Raw genomic sequence first — 17,790 nt, forward strand, 5'->3', positions numbered from 1 at the left:
GGAGTGCAACAATCTGAACCCCCTTGAGAGATAACCCAAAAGCAACTGAAGAGGCCAGCAGAGAACACCACTAGACAAGGTTGTCGCAGAACCGGGAGGCTGGGTGGACGTTAAAGAATCTGCGGCTAGACAAGGTCTCTACCAGATACATCGTTTCCGAAGTAACTCTTACATCTGATAGAGACATCTAGCCGCAGCTTCCTTAACTTAGAATAGATACGACAGTCATACCCCAAAAAGGAGGCGGGTGTGCGACAGAACCCCCCGGGGAGAGTCAGAAGAGCGATGACGCCTCTTCGACTTCTTTTTCGAATGCCTCGCTTTCCTGAGGACTTGGAGCCCGACGAGTGGTGGTGACTCATCGGACGGCAATGACTGTGGCTCTGCGACCGGTCCCTCGACTTCCTCCTCGACCGGGACCAGAGCGGCATGTTGCAGACTGCCGGACCTCGAGCAGCTTACAGGACCGCTCCAGCCTAGCCTTCGAGGTCAAGGCCCGGCAGTCGGGGCACGACTTGTCATCATGGTCGGCCCAGAGGCAATAAAGGCACCAAGGGTGGGGGTCTGTCACCGACATCAGGCGGTTAAAGTCCTCGCAAGGTTTAAAACCAGGCATCCCTAGCGACACCGCGAGTCGACTCGAAAAGTGATCAAAAAAATCAAAAAGTTTGTCAAAAATTGACTGGAGTATTGCTCTTCCAGGATCTGCGCTTGCTGGCGCGGAAAAAAGAAGAACTGACCCCAGCGCGCGAGGGCGGCATCTAAGTAATCCAATGACATCATCCTGGCGATCACGACGCCGACGACAGACGCGGAGCCGGAGACGAGGCCTACCGACGCGCAACGGTACTGCTGACGAAAACTTTCCGGATCCAGTCTGACGCCTGGGGATATTCTAAAGTATCACTAATCTGTTTCTTTCAGATGCAGTCTGCAGAAGAGGTAGAAAGAAAGGCAGACTGGATCTCGCAGAGCAGGACGGTGCCGGTGTAGAAGCAGCTGAGGCACCTGCTCACCCCTGGCAGGACGCCCCCAGAAGTGAATTATGGAGCGAAGCTTCGAATGGAAGAAGCAGCTCCCATCCACCAGAGCCCTGGTGGAGAACCTCTAACAAATAGTCCTTAGGGAATGGGTTGACTGGGTCGCCCATCTGCAAAATTCCAGCTGCAGTGGAAATGGCCCTGACAAAGGCTGCACTCGCCTCCGTAGGGCATCGTGGGAGAGAGAGCGATTCCTCCGTGGGCGACGGCTGTAAGCTAAGCCGTCCATCTCCGAGTCCAGCTGGAGGAAGAAACGGCCAGCCCCTGAATGGTGGAAGATCCACAGACGAGTGAGGGGCCTGAAGGGCCTCCGGGGAGGGTGGAGCAACTAACAGCGAGTTGTGGAAGAGAGGTTCCGGGGGCTGTGGTCACGGGGACGTCGAAAAGCCCTTCCTGGAAGACGCCGGGGAAAAAGCAACGATGCAGCATCCTGTCTCCGGGGAAGAGGAGATAAGAAGATGACAAGCGATATCTCCCTTGAGGTGGGTCTGTAAAGCCAATTTCAAATTGAAAAGTCCTGCAGGACCAAAGCCCACATTGTTGACCGACAGAGGTCCAGAACAGGTACTTGGCGGGATAAAGCAGTGGGTGCAGCCTTAGCTCTGATAGAATGAGCACCCCTGTTATTTTCAACCCCTGTTATTTTCAAACCCCTGTTATTTTCAATCTTTTTGGCAGATCTCCCCGCTGCCCTTGAAGTAGAAAGAAGTGCAAGCCCAAAAATGAATGGCCATAAAGTCCCTTGCCTTCTTTATGCTGATGACTTAGTGATCATGGATCAAACTGAAATAGGACTTCAAAGGAAATTAACCGCTTTTAAACACTATTGTGATAGGAAAATACTGACTGTAAATAGGGAGAAAACTAAGGTTTTATGTTTTGGGAAGAGTAAGAAGAATTTCAATTGTTTTTTGGGTGATGACAAACTAGAGACAGTTAATGAATATAGATATTTAGGCCTCTGGTTTGACAGTGCACTAAAATGGCGCACCCATTTGGAGGCTCAAAAGGCAAAAGCATTCTCATCCACTTGTGGGCTAAAAAAGTTTAATAAAGAATATGGAGACATGACACACAAACCAATGATAAAGGCATTTGAAGCAATGATCCCCCCCCAAGTATTGTATGGGGCAGAAGTGTTATACTTGAGCGGTAAACATACGTGGGAAGAGGGAAAAATTTTAAAAATGTTATTGTCTTTACCAAATTGTACAATGGTTCAAGCAATCAGAATGGAACTAGGGCTGATTTCCTGGAGTGTACAATCTCAAATGGCCCTAGCAAGATTCTGGAAGCGCCAAGACCCAGGAGTGACACCTAAGGTCTCACAATGGTGTGGAGAGGAAATCCTGACAAGCAATCTTGGCTGGGCAAAGGAGGTGAGAAAGACTCTCCAGAAAGTATCAGAGCGTCTTACATCGAGTCCTGCCCATAACAATCTGATAGGCCACTTTACAAAGAAAACACTTAGGGAACAAGGCCAGTCGCTCTCAAGGTCACAGGACCTAAATTACATGCAGGAGAAAAAGTCAGTACAGTGGTTAAAGAACTCATGGGTAAATGAAGGCTGGTTCCCTTATCTGGAAATATTGCCTAACCAAGGGTTACGACATGAAATATTAAGGACCCGGGTTGGGATCAACCCCCTGGAAGATAGACGGGAAATTAAAATCTGTACTGATTGCTCCAGAAGGTAATTGTAAGTGTGGGCGTGGTATAAGAAACGATATGTTGCACATTTTGCTTGATTGCACATTTGTACAGGATTTAAGGAAATTGTTTTTACATCCTATATTCCTATCACATAAGACATTTACACGTGCCCATGCGATAGGCTTACTAACAGAGATGCATTCGCTAGAAATTGCAATCGCATTGGGCAAATTCCTGAAGGCCGTAAAAGATTTTGGTAGGGAGATATCGAAGGATGGGCACTGATTTTAAGTTCTTTTAAGCCTTTTATAAAGTTTAAACCTGTCTTTTTATTCTTCCAGATATGTGAAAACTTTGGTAAAATTTGGGTTTAATGAATTGTGTATCAGGAGGTGTTACCCTCTTTTAACCTTCTCTTTTTTTCTTTTTAACAAATATGAATTTTAACTATTTATGACGTAGGAATATTTTGTCTGCTCGTACTTTGTCCGATTCTGTTTGCATTTTGTTTGTATTGTTTAAAAGACTATGGTCTAAATAAACAAGTTTCTCTCTCTCTCTCTCTCTCTCACCCAAACCCTCCTGGGGTTGCTTCTTGGACAGTGCCTAAAAGATCTTTATGCAGAACACTATCCATTTGGACATGGTTTATTTCTGCACAGCCTTCCCTTTCTTGGCTCCTACGAACCACACAAAGAGTTGACCGTCGACCCGGAACTATTTCATGTGATCAAGGTAGATCGACAACGCTCTTTTTGTATTCAGAAGGTGGAGTCTCTTCTCTTCTTTGGAGGGGCAAGGAGGAGCAAAGAAGATAGGGAGCATGATGTTCTGGCCTCCTTGGAAGGGCCTCATAACCTTCGGAAGGAAGTTGGCATGCGTACGGAGGACCAACTTGTCCGTGTAGAAGGTGGTGTAAGGAAGGTACGCCGAGAGTGCCTGCAATTTGTTGATTTCCCTGTCCGATGTTATGGCCAGTAGAAAGACTGTTTTGATAGTCAATAGCCTAAAAGGGCAATAGTGTAGAGGCTGAAAGGGTACACACATCAAAAAGGTGAGAACAAGATTTAGATGCCACTGGGGCATGAGGAATGGCCTAGAGGGAAACGTGCTAAAAGCCTTTCAGAAACCCAGAGACAACATGTGACTTAAAGAAGGTAGGTCTGGCAACCGCAATAATACTGACATTGCTGAAAGATATGTTAACTGTGTCCAGAGTAGAGCCATGCTGGGCCTATGATAAAGCAAGCAGAAGAACCTTGGAAAGGGGTGCGGAAAGAAGGTTGATGTTGTGCGAATCGCAAACTTATCCAAACGGCAGGCATATACAGACTTGGTGGAACAACGCCTGGCTAACAGAATAACATCACACACTTCAGGAGGTAGGCCAAAAGTGCTCAGCTGTTGCCACTCAAGTGTCGAAACATCGACACTTCCTCCTGTGTTCAGCCTCTTCCCTGATTTGTCATTTGTGATTCTGTTCTGTTTGAGGCATGATTTTTGAACTAATTGATAAATTGTAATTTCCATTGTGTTAATCAATTATAATTTCTGGTTTATTGAGGTCTTAGTGACCACTGTTATAATTCCCATTCAATACCTTCACCATCCCATTACTACCCTTCCCTGTCCAATTCTTTAGGGGCATCAAATGTGATCTACTATGTATTTATTTTATGAATGATTTTTTACGATACACGTTGTGAATAAAAACAATGTTGTTATAATTTTCTTGTATTTACTCAAGTTACCTAACGATGGTTTACACACACAAGGTGGCTTCACAGGCTATGGTACATACTGGGGATGGAGAGGTTACAAGCCTCACTCACACAAACATCAGACACTTTTAAAGAAATATGGCTGCCATTGGTCTCCCTGCTAACCCAAGAATTTAACAAGCTTACGTGCCCTAAATACCTAAGGGTTCTCAGATTAGCAGATGAATTCCACAAAACAACAGACGATTCGGGGCGCAATGTCTAAATCAGGTCCTATCAGTCACCCACCGACGACTCATCACAACACACCGGAGGGAGGGGGGATGAAGGATGGAGGGCACCAGGGGTGGGAGGCAGTTGGGTTTAGAGGGCCTCGAGGGGGGTATGGGTACAGGAGTTCTAGTTTGCATTGTCTTGACAGAGTTCTATCTCACGAGCTCACATGGACACATGGCATCCGCCCCCAATGCTCAGATATCTAACGCATATGTAGCGAATGGGATTGGCAGTCACCTGCAACGTCATTTTTGTCCAAATGCTATTATGTATTACATTGCTGAACTCAATAAAAATAAATTTGATCTAAAAAAAAAGATGATCCGCGGGTAAATGAGCAGCCTGATCACCCATGCACAGAATTCCCACAGCTGTGGAAACCGCGCGAGCGAAGGCCATACCCGCCTCCTTGGGGCCCAGTGGTGGGAAAGCAGATCCTCTGTCGGTGAAAGCTGCAAGCTAAGGCGGCCATCCCCTAAGCCAATCAGAGTGGGGAAAGTCCAGGTCCGGAAGGGAGAAAGAGGCACTGAGGAATGGGGGACCTGTGGTTCCTCTGGCGAAAACCGCGGCCACGCTGAGGAGCCATCCTTGGATGACGGGGAAAAAGCCACTACGCAGCGGCTCATCTCCGGCGAGGATGACACCAGCAGGGGCCCAACCTCCGGGGAAGAGGGGACGTCCATAGACAAATCCACGACCTGATGCCTGTCCGGTGCCGTAGAATTCGCAACCTGGAGCAGGGCGGCATAGTTGTCTAGCGTTACCGAAGACGCCGGACATGCCTTCGTCACATCACACAGCACCGGAGAACGGGGTGGGACGGAGCCGAGGAGGCTAATGGGCGGCGCTGGCTCGTCCTCCAACGAGGCAGCCGCCTGCGTGGAGGGACGAGGGGCACCCGGGGAGTGGGAAGGAGCCCCCCCCGGCAGCCTCGACCCATTAGTGGGCGAGGAGGGTGCCCCGACCCCCATGGAGGCGCAAAGGCCGACTCGACCTCCGGTGAGGCAACCACCTGCACGCTGAGGGACGAGAGGGACCGGGGAAGGACAGGGAGTCCCCCGCCAGCCTCGACCCACTAGGGAACGAGAGGGGTTCTCCGACCCCTGTGCCGCCATCAAGGCTGACTCGACCTCCGACGAGGCGGTCACCTGCGCGGAGGGATGAGAGGGGCCCGGGGAAGGACGAGGGGTCCCGCGCCAGCCTCGACCCATGATGGGACGAGGGGGGTCCGCCGATCCCTGCGGCACCGCCCGGCGCCCGCAGCTGCTGGCCCTGTAGCGGCGTCCCCTCGGCCTTAGACAAGATCACCTTGTCAAAGGGCCGAGAGGGGCTCAGGGATGAGACCCGAGTCCCGGCGACCTCCCGCGACATCACAAGGACTCTCATCGGAGTTTGTGGCGAAGCTGGGGCGCCGTGGTCCAAGGAGGGATCCCCGAAGGCCCGCACTCCAACGGCACCACATCCTCCAAGCCTGGCTCTGTACCAGTCTGTACCAGGGCCGCCGGCGACGCTGTGGAAGGCCCCGCACCGCGCAAAGAATCCGCTGACGTCCCAGGAGGGAAATGAGGAGGAGCAAGCGAGGCCTGCAAAGCCGCTGCATATGCCTCCATCTGGGCTCCCGACGCCCCCCCACCAGGAAACGGTGGATAGAGGGACAATACGCGGGGCCGCATCACCCGCTGAGAGCCCACACCCCCAACAGGCCAGAAACCAGCCCTCAGGACAAACGCCGACACTTACCAACAGGGGAACGACGCTCTTGCGGCACAGGAGAGGGATGAGGGCGACGACGATGATGGCTGCTTCGAAAACCTTCCGCAGAAGCTGATCGAGGTGACAAAGCCGGCCTGGACATGCAAGCCGAGAGACACAAACGCAGGTATGCGGCAGTGAGGATAATGACAACGCCGGATTTGTAGGGTCACTACAAAGGGGAAATATCGTCCGACCCCATTACCCCCCCCCCCCACCCTCTATGTCCACAAAGCAAAGGAAAAAGCGATGGGGTGTCCGCGAAAATGGAGAGTTTGGTTTCTCCGGGCCTCACAGAGGATTCTTTCCTTAAGCAGGAAGTCGGGGAGGAACGCCAGAATGTCCGGTGGCGGGGCAGGCGTGCGTCTGGGAGGCCCCACTCTATGCGGCCTGTCGATCCTGATGGCAAAATCGGCGGGCTCCCCAAGGATCTCCCGGAAGAGGTCTTGCAGGTAGGCTGTGATATCCGACCCCTCCGATTTCTGAGGGGCCCAACGGATCCGTATGTTGTTGCGACGGGACCGGTTTTCCAGGTCTTCCGCATGGGCCTGGAGGTCTAACTGCTGATCTTGGAGTCGGATGACCTCCTGCTGAAGTTGCTCGACTTTCTCCCTCCTAGCGGTATCGGCGGTCTCAATGGCGACCACGCGCTCCCCGAAGCCTTCCACATCCCTCCTGAGTTCTCTAACCTCCCCGGCCACGTCCTGCTTCACGGATTTGAAGTCCTGCCGGAGAGAGTTAAACAAGGACTCCAGGAAGAATTTAGTGATGGGGACTTGATCGTCGAAGGGTATCGGCTGTGTTCTGGCGGCCTCAGGAGAGGGTGGCCCCTTCTTGGTCCGTAGTTGATTTTCACAAGCAGCTCCGGGAGCGTGCGGTCCCCTTTCTTTCTGAAACCCGCCATCTAGACTCTCACGCCCAGCCTGTGTATGAGTGTTGAATCCGGGGGCGCTGGGCGTTATGGCGCGTAGATGTGGGCCCAGGCGTGTTCGTGTCGGCGTCTCAGTGGGTCCCGACGTCCCCCTATTTTGCGGGTCTGGTGCTGATGACCCCGGGGATCTGCGTCGGCAACCCCAGCGTGGGGCCACCGTCTCAGTGGCCGCGGAGTGACTGCTGCGGAAGCTTGGTTACAGTCTAACAGGCTGGCAGGGGCAGGTAAGTCGTGCGTCAGTAGTATATTCTCCCGAGTTCCAGCGCTGGATATCTTGCAGGGGGCCCGGTGCACACCTCGGGACAAACCCCTGCTAAAGCGCGAGCAAAGTCCTCGCTACGGCGCCCAGTGACCCCTTGCTGTGGCCCGCTCAACCGGTGGGTGGTGTATGCGTGCCGGGGCCCCTCCGCTCCCGGCCCCCCACCGCCTCACCCAGCCTTCGTCTTCACAGGCGTGGGCGCCCTCAGTCCTCTGTTAGTGTCGAGCAGGTGGAGCCTTGTGAACAGGCCTGGCCAGGCCAGCACCGGGGGCTTGGTTATGCCCCCCGAGTTTCTCGCTCCCCCAGCACACCAGTGCGCTCCTCACCTTGTAGTGAGCCTCTGTGATCGGTGCTCAGCCGGCACCGTGAGAAGTAGGCGGTGCCCGTGGCGGGGCCTCCACTGAAGGCGGACGGCGGCTGGGGGCCCCCTCCACGGCGGCCCAGACCGGGGTCTCCAGTAGTGCACCGCCCGGCCAGCTCTGTCACTCACCGTCAGGTGCGCCGCGGTGGTGGGCGCTCGCACGCAGCTCCGCCCGCTCATCTCACAGGCTGGGGAGCGGCAGCGAGCCCGCGGCAGGCACAGCAGGCGAGTGTCCGTCGTGTAGAGCGGCGCAGTCAGAGGGCAGGCCCGGCCGCCGTTACAGCCGCCACGAGCCTGTGTGCATCTCGCCACTCAGGGGGGCCCAGTGACGCGCAGATCAGGGTACAGGCGTATCGGAGCTGATGCAAGGCGCCCCCACCAAGCTCAGGGGTGCCGGGATGCTAGGGGGGGTCCAAGGGCGATGAAAAGGGGCACTAAAGGGGTTCGGGGCAGGGAGCCACAGAGATCTCAGGCCGCCATCTTGGCCACGCCCCCGACTACACGTTTTAAAGCCCGAAGGCATCCGCACACTGTTCCCACAAATCACTACTCAATAGCGAAGGCAAAGGCCTACACAGGCCCAGAGCACAAACTGGATCTGCGTTGCACACAGAAAAGGACAAAACTGATGTGAGCCCGCCGGGGTGGAGCTTATGTGACCTCACTGACGTCACGCATGCGGACGACGGCAGGGCGGAGTCACGCTGTACCGCCCCAGGGCGCAGAGATGCTGGGAAAAGAAAAAATTCCGGATCCAGTCTCACACCTGGGGATAATTCTACGTTAAGGAATCTGCGGCTAGTAGGCTCCATCAGATTCTACACTCTATAGTGGAAAATATTGAACTGCAGTGCAGTGGGTACAGCTGTGAGCATACACATAGAAGAATGTTCATCTAGAGTATTGATAGTACACTGCTTGCAATTTTACCAGCTTACGACCTTTCTTGTTTATCATAAGGTGGCAGCATATTTCAATTAAATAAGAGTACAGATGAGTCGGACGTAGGTGCAACAATATGACCAGTATCGTGCTGCAGCAGGTTTTCACGTTTATCATTCCACCATTTGGTTACTGAAAAAACGAGAGATACAAGAGACCAAAAATGTATACCTGCTATTTTTGATGTATAACTGTACCATAGAGTGCTAGGAGCACACTCCAGCAAAGAATTCGGTTGGCAGAAACAGGGTGAACTACTTGCAATGCAAAGTTATTCTGTGCTAATACTGTTATTATCACTAGTGTGAAGTCACCTAACTAAGCAGGCCTATGAGAAAGGGGGTAGTGGAGGGTTAATGACATACCTTGGCTGCAGATTGGAGTATGAATTGCAGTTCTTTGCACAAAGAAACACATAGTGTGGCATTTTGCTGCTTTGCCTTCTGGAGCCAGCCATAGATTCACATCTTGCAGAAGAAAACATTCTCTGAGGCTTGGAAGTGGGGGGGGGGGGGTCTACTGCCCTGCTTCCTTTTCAATGAATGAAAGTGCAGGTCAGTAGAGGGTGCATACTATATTAAAGAGAAAACAGGTCAGCATCTAAGGGAGGGTGAAAGTCTGACAAGTATGACTTTCTCTGCTGGGGCTGTGAAGGACAAACATAGTAGGCATCATTGGGTAGCTTTGATTTTCTAAGAAGGACTTCAATGTCAGTGATGCAATTGCAAAGATGGAAAATGCAGAGGGCATATTGATATGCATATGGAGTTTTCTAAAAGCACACCTCGACAGAAGCTTATTTCATAAGATGATAAACCTATTTATTTGAAATAAAACCTACACATATCTTTTATAAAGAGGCAAGTACACCAATCTTAGATATATTCAATTCTATCTCATATGTAACCAATTAACTTTTATCTAATTTGTTGGTTCAACAATTTGATCAGCCACTAAAACACAACTCAACTGTGTCTTCACCTGCTTCTATGTCGTATGACATTTTACAATACACACTCCATGTTTTAAGATTTAATAGCTGGTTAAGGTTCTTAAATCTTAGCAGGTTATATTGTGTACCTACAATTAATGCAAAAATACAGATATTAGTACAGCATAAACATGATTACATATATCAAGCATACTATAAGTGATTTTACCCACTTCACTAATTTAACATTTACACTGCTTCTAGTTATTTATATAATATTTGATTTATGTGCATGTGCCATCACCTACTTACATAACAATTGTTTGCAATAACATTTGTATTTGTACCTGAAGAGGTATGAACTGATTGTAAGAGCTACCAGGCACTGGTCCTGCATGAGGTATGTTCCCAGGGTATGAACCCTGATAGTAAGGTTTTCCAGGAATATGCGCTGGTGACCGCCAAGGCACTGTTCCAAACATTTGAGGTGACGGGGGCATTATGTTAGCTGTGTTGAGAAATTAATATGAAGTTAATTATGCATTTAAACTAACATTTTCAGGAGGAAAAGGATAATGCATTTCCTCTCACTGGAACAATATAATTTCTTAGAAGTAGTTTGTAAAATACAGTTGAAAAATGTAACATTTACATCCAGAAAGAAACAGCTTGAAAAACATTAGTATGGTTTAAAGAGGACAAATACTTAAAAAAATACTTTAGAAAAAAGTAAACTGTAGGCATTTTTTGGGGGCCACATATTAATCCACCTAGTCTCAACTATTCACATGCAGGGAATTTCAGATGTGAATTTCACACTCACATTTCATGTTAAGGCCTATTTTAAAGGACAAAGATATCCAAAGTTTGTTAACTGTTAACAAACAAATTAGGTCTACTTCACATTATGTTTAAAACTATATTTAGTAATAGAAATATGTATATGATAAAATGCACTTTAAATTTACATACAATATTTGACATTAATAAATATGTGTTTTCATCAAGATGTGTTCATAAATATGTTATAGATCATTTCACTAAAGGAACACAGCTTTCAGGGAATATTTGCTGTGTCCATCAAACATAACATGTATTCTTTGTACTTTGTAAAATTACTATTTTTAGTAGTAGATTAAATAGGGTCAAGATTGAGTATTTTCTAGCACAAGAATACTAATTATGTTGTGGGAACAGCGTTTACATAAAGAGAGCAGTATCAGTGGTTGACAAGAGATGAACCAAAATAACTGTAGGCCTCTTTACATACAACAGGCAAGCAAGACACTTGCATACCATTGGTGCTAGTGTATTCTCTGACCCTTCTTCAGATTCTTCATTTTATAAAGTTGCCTATTTGAGAAACTGGACTAAAGAAACCTGTCCCTCACTGTCAGAGAGCACAGATTATGTCCAAGGGTGTCTCAATGGCACAGTGAGACAATGACTGGATGTGATGATACCCTAGAGAATAAATGGTACCACTGCACCCATGTCTCACAATCAAAAAACATTTCAAGTGACACAGGAACTATGAATACTATTAAGGTGTGGGGAGGTGGGAGATACAATAGCACAGTGTGCATTAGCAGCAACATTTCCCAAAATACGTATCTCTTACTCTTGTGTTAGGGCTCATTACCACTCTCAAACTGTGGGTATCCTTCCCACACAGTGACAGATCTCAAACTACTTCTATAACTATTTTAATACATGTGCTCTGACAAAGTACATATGCATCCACAAAACTGCATGTAAGTGGGCCTCTCTATTTCTACTCAAGTACCAATAGGTGTGTAATTTCGGATCAGTGATATGGGGGGGGGGGTCAGCTGAAGGGCAGTAAGAATGGAAAAGAGCTTGCAGACTAAGAAGAAATAGTTACATTGAAGGTAACTTTATTCTACTCTTACTCACTGGCGCTTTCATATTTTCAACCTGTGGATAGATTATGTATCGAGTCATGATAACAAAGAGAGGAGGAGGAGAAATAATGCTTTAAGAGCACAATGTCCAAAGCACTTGCTTACAGAATGTCACCAACGCTACTTTAGCCCTCGTGGAATGTGTCCTAACATCAGATTGAAGCTGTGCTCCATGTAGGCATGGTGAGTGTTATTAGATGTACACGAGGCTCACAAGCACGGTGGCACATGCGATTTGCATGATATTATCATGTCACAAATTGGGTTTTGGGTGAAGGTGGTCGCACAGGAGGATTGCCCTTAAGGTATTAGCTCAAAGTAGGATTACTAGAGCAAGGAGTGAGAGTGATTTAATGCACTGGGTACATTTTCAAATCATGTATGCAGTGATTTTATAGTGACACCTTTTTGTTATATTTATATAAATTGTCAAATAGAAAATCTTAGGTGGACCATAAAACATGAATTTGATATGGATTTCTCTTTGTATATAATCTGCAGCCTTGAAAAAGCCCATTGGGGGCGAAACGCGCGTCGGCTGTGATAAGAAAAGGAATAAATAAAGAAACTTTTGTACTGATCAACTCAATACGTTTCCATTTGGATTGAGAGAAAGTGGTGTTAAAAAACAAGAGACGGGGGGCGTGGCCAAGATGGCGAGCTAGGCAGACGTGGTTGCCCTCGGCTCCCCGGCCCAAGCCTCAATCAGCTTCTTTACAGCGGTGGTGGCCTCTACCACAAGCGATTTTCTGCTCCTGCGAGGTGGGCAGGAGGTCGCCAGCATCGAGACCGGCCCCCGGCCCGGACCTGCGAGGGGGTACGAAGCGTCCGGCGCTCCGGCCCGGAGTGGGAGACAGCTGCTGCCGAGGTGGGCCCCGGAGGCTGGGCAGATTGGCGGGAACAGCGGATCGACCCGCAAGCAGCAGACGGGGCAGTGGTGTCGCCCGACGAGGAGCTGCCGGACACAACCGATAGCCGGAGTGGCGAGGCTCCCCTGGGGCAGTGAGAAGCGGCGGCTGCCCGACTCCCGGCTGGCGGGCTGACTAAATCGAGGCCCCCGGCTTCGGGCCTGGGCGGCTGCGACGGGGCCTCGCCGGCGGGAGCAGCGGAGGTCCTGCAGGTGACACGGTCGCATCCGTAGTACGCCACACAGAGCCCGATCGGCTGCGGCCGCTGGTGGGGGCCGCGCGATCCCCCTGAGGCGCAGAAGGCAACGAGGAGCGGTGACCGCCCGGCTCCCCGACCGGAGGGCTGACCAAATCGAGGCCCCGGCTCTGGGCCTAGGCGGACACGGCGGAGCCCGGGTGCAGCAGCGGCACTGGGCCGGTCCGGTGGGGGCCCAACAAACACAGAGCTGACCCCAGAAGAAGCTGAGGCTCCCCACACGGCGCCCGGTGACCACAGCGGCGAGACCAGGACTAGGCCGGGACTGGAGGTGAGCTTGCGCGCCCCTGGGGACAGCACAGCGCCGGTACTCGGAGGCGGAGTGGGCTACAGGAGTCCCGGGTGTGAGCGGCTGGGCCCCCGCTGTTGGCACTGGGCCTGTACACCAGACTCGGAGACCAGAGGTTTGGGCGGAGCGCTGCGCCATCGCCCTCGAGGACCCGGATTTGGGCCTAGCCGGCTAGACACGAACTCCCCCGGCCGGGTGGGACCTCTGCTACTTAGCGAGCGTGAGTTTGGGCGGCAGAGCAGAAGGCCCGAACCTGGAGGCGGCAACAAGGAAGACCGGACCTCCGAGGCACACGGAGAGAGACGGATACCCCCCGGAGCGCAGGGAGCGGGGTCCGTCGCTTGCGCACTTCCTTTGCTATTGAGGGAGCCTCGGGGTGCAAGGAAGCCCGAAACGAAGTGAGGACTGTGCCGTGTATCTCGGGGGGCAGGGTGATCCGGGATTGTAGAGGCGGATGGGGGCGGGCAACGGCTAGCCCCACGGACAGGAACTGGAACGGAGGTGACGGTGAAGGAGGTCTGAAGGCCACAGGGGTATCGCCGGTGGGACCGAGAACCTCGCTGGCAGGCAAGAGCAGGCTCCTTCCCGGGCCCGAACAAGACGCGGGCCTGAACCAGGGGGCAACATGGCCAACTCAAGCCGCAGGACTAACCGCACCATCACGGACATGCTCAACAAACCTACCACCAAGGGAGGGAAGACTCAGACGCCCCCCTCCACCCCGGCTGACTCAGGGGCGCAGCACCAAGAGGAGCATGAAGCTCCCATCACGCGCACCTTTCTGGAAGCGCTATTCAATACCCTCAGAGACGACTTCCAGGCTCTCAAACAAGACATCGCCAGGGAACAACGGGAACTCCGTCGAGACCTGGATGGTTTAAGGGAAAGGGTGGCGGCGGTGGAGGAGACCGGTCATGCCCGCAGTGAAGAACTGGTGCACCTGCAGCAGGAAGTCCTCCGCCTTCAGGAGCAACAGGTGGGCCTTCAGGCACACGCTGAGGACCTGGAGAACCGCTCTCGGAGGAATAATATACGGGTCAGGAATGTGCCACAGGGTGCCGAGGGGAACAGTGTCACTGGATACCTGCAGGATCTCTTCCGGGAGGTGCTGGGGGAAGCGGAGGACTTCCCCATACGCATAGACCGTGCTCATAGGGTGGGCCTGCCGCGACGGGTCCCGGCCCCGCAACCAGACATTCTGACCTACCTCCCTGACTTCCCGATGAAGGAACGGATTCTCCAGGAGGCTCAGCGAAAGCAACCTTTGCAATTTCGAGGGGTGAACGTTGCATTGTTTCAGGACCTGTCGGCTATCACGCAGCAAAAGAGGCGCAAATTTAAGGTCGCGACAGCCTTCTTGCGCGAGAAAGAGGTACCATACTCATGGGGCCACCCATTCCGGATCATTTTAAAATGGCAAGGGACACTGCACCAACTTCGCTCTCTCAGAGACACCTGCTCCCTCTTAAACATCGACCTGCCAGACCTCTCGGACTCGGAGGACGGATTGCCCCATGGCTCACAGGACAGACCGGCGCAGCGCAACCAGGACGACTGGCAGAGGGTTGGACCGAGGCGCAGGCGTGGTGCGCGCCTAAAGCCAGACCCTGAGACAATAGCCCAGGAACAGGCAGCGGCTTTCCAGGAAGTGGTGCGGGATACCACTGTTACCCCGTGAGCAGCACGATGGGGGTCACTCACCACACTTTGCTTTAACATGGGGAGGGTCAGGGGGGGAGGGTCAGGGGGTCGGGGGGAAGCCGCCATTGTCACGTTTCCTACAGAGACCCTTCTACGGACCTGTGCTGCCCACCAGGACCGGGACTATGGTTTGTTCTTTGGGGTTCCAAGTTGGGGTTCTGTTGGGGGGAGGAGATGAGGAGGGAGGTTGGGTACGGGAGGGGTGGGAGTTGTGGGACTCAGTAGTCGGGGCTCGGGAGAGACAGTCCTTTGGAGGGGGGGGGAAGGGGGAAGGGTGGAGGGGAACCTTCTTCTCCGCAGACGCTGAGAGATTCCATTGACTTTTTATCCTTCAGGCCACCAGCCCACACTGAACATGAGCTCGCCCCAACTTCGCGCCTGGAATGATGCTTCCACTGACTATTCTTTCCCTAAATGTCAGGGGGCTTAAAAGCCCCAACAAGCGCAGGGCGATCCTCTCCTTCCTAGAGCGCTCCCAGGCCGACATCAGCCTCCTGCAGGAGACACATCTGCTGTCCAAGGACCATCACAGGCTTCGGTCCCGCGCCTTCCCTACGCAGCTTTTCTCGTCCGCGTCCAAGAAAGTATCTGGGGTGGCCATACTGGTATCAAGGTCTTTTTACGGGCGGGTGTTGCAGAAGGAGGCGGAAGTGAAGGGCAGGCTACTAATCCATCGCTTCCTTGTGGCAGGGCAGACACTACTAATAGGCTCCATGTACGCACCCAATGAAGGTCAGGAAAGGTATTTGCACTCCGCGCTTGAGGCGGCCACAGCCAACACACACCAACACCTACTACTGGGGGGGGACTTAAACCTGATGTTCCACAACGTCGCCGATCGCTCTAACCAGAGGGTGGGCCAGGTGGGGGCATTGTCGACGGAGGGCCACGCACGTCCTGCGGACCTGGGACTGATCGATCTGTGGAGACACTTCCATCCTCACGACACAGCCTACACCCACTACTCGCCAGCCCATAAGTCTTATGCGCGACTAGATTACCTGCTTTCCTCCGCCCAACTGGCAACACGCGCGCAGAAGGTGGAGATCCATCTGGCCTCGCTCTCTGATCACTCCCCGATTTCGGCATCCTTTCTGGTACCTGATACACCCAGCCCACAACATCACTGGCGCTTTCGCGACGGCTTGCTGCAGAACCCCTCCTCAGTGGAGAAGATCAAAGCAGCCATCAGTCAATTTCTCACACACAATGCTAACGGGGACACTTCCAAATCTACCCAATGGGCAACGCTAAAAGCTGTCCTCCGAGGCGAGTTTATTTCACTGGCGGCAGCCAATAATAGGGAGCGCGCGCAGAAAAGGGCCGACCTCACACAGCGCGTAAAGGAATTGGAACAACTGCATCAACGCACCGGGGCGGCCAGGGCGTGGCGCCAGCTCTGCACAGAGCGGAAGATGCTAGCCGCGCTGGATCAGGATGTTGCGGAATTCGCTGCGATACGCCTGAAACATGCCTACTACACCGGTGGGGACCGCTGCGGGAAACTGTTGGCATGCAAGCTGCGGGAACAGCGGCAGCAACGGCGCATCCACGCCATCCGATCCGCTTGAGGAGACACGCTCACCGAGGACGCTGCCATAGCGGCTGCATTCGGGACCTTTTATGCCGTGCCGACCTGTATGAGGCGGACAGGCTAGACATGCAACGCGGTAGCGATTACCTCGACGGGGCAACCCTCCCATCGCTGACCGAAGCGCAGTCTCAGTTCCTCGACAGGCCCATTGGTCTGGAAGAGGTCATCTCCGCGATTTCCCACCTCAAGCTGGGGAAATCCCCGGGCCCGGACAGATACTCTGCGGCTTTTTATAAGAAGTTCTGCCAGCAAGTGGCCCCCCTACTGCGGGATCTCTTCAACACCTTCGATCAGGCCGGGTCTATCCCCCGGAACTGCTGGAGGCGGCGATATCGGTGATACCCAAAGCAGGTAGGGACCCCACCCAGTGCGGATCCTACAGACCAATATCTCTATTGAACGTAGACCTTAAGCTGTACACGGGTATCATCGCGAGCCGGTTGGCGCCGAACATGCAGCAACTGGTCGAACCTGATCAGGCCGGCTTCATCCCCCAGCGGCAAACGAGCGACAACACCAGGCGCGTCCTCCATCTTATTGAGGCCAGTTCGCGCACGAGGCCGGGATGTATGCTTCCTGCCATTGGCGCTGAGAAGGCATTCGATCGGGTGCACTGGCCCTATCTTGAACAGACGCTCCAGAGATTCGGCCTAGAGGAGACTACCCGAAATCGGATATTTAATTGCTATAGACAGCCCACCGCGACGGTACGGGTTAATGGCCACACCTCACCGCGCTTCCCGATAGGCAAGGGGACCAGGCAGGGTTGCCCGCTCTCCCCTCTCCTGTTTGCGCTCTACACGGAGCTACTGGCACGAAGGGTCAGGCATCAGCACCGCATTAGGGGCATCCCCTTTGGGGGAGACACGCACAAGATCAGCCTGTATGCAGACGACATCCTGTTTTCCCTAATGGACCCTATGCAATCCCTGCGGGCACTTCTGGTTGAACTGCACTCCTTTGCGCAGGCCTCGGGTTTTAAAATTAACGTGGAAAAATCGGTGGCCCTGAAAGTGTCCCTGCCCCCCGACGTGTTAGCAGATGCCAAAACCGAGTTTGACCTGCAGTGGTCCAGTTCCACAGTCCCCTATCTGGGGGTCCTACTGGCGCCGACGGTGTGGGGCACGGCAGAAGCCAATTACGCCAAACTGAGCGCGCAAATTAGTGAGACGCTGCGGAAATGGAACCGCCTCACACTTTCCTGGCTCGGACGCGTAGCGGCGGTCAAGATGACCCTCCTGCCGCAGGTTC

At 52.5% G+C, this 17,790-nt stretch overlaps 1 protein-coding gene across 1 annotated transcript in view; it reads right to left on the reverse strand.

Annotated features, from left to right (window-relative positions):
• The window catches only part of XRN1 (5'-3' exoribonuclease 1), a 1,308,150-nt gene that overhangs the window by 45,964 nt on the left and 1,244,396 nt on the right, over positions 1–17,790 (reverse strand). The window contains exon 41 of the mRNA XM_086943712.1: positions 10,214–10,374. Within this exon, the coding sequence (XP_086799838.1) occupies positions 10,214–10,374 (161 nt within the window). The remainder of the gene's footprint in view (positions 1–10,213; positions 10,375–17,790) is intronic.

The sequence above is a fragment of the Lissotriton vulgaris genome, chromosome 11, assembly GCF_964263255.1.
Source record: "Lissotriton vulgaris chromosome 11, aLisVul1.2, whole genome shotgun sequence".
Taxonomy (NCBI): Eukaryota; Metazoa; Chordata; class Amphibia; order Caudata; family Salamandridae; genus Lissotriton; species Lissotriton vulgaris.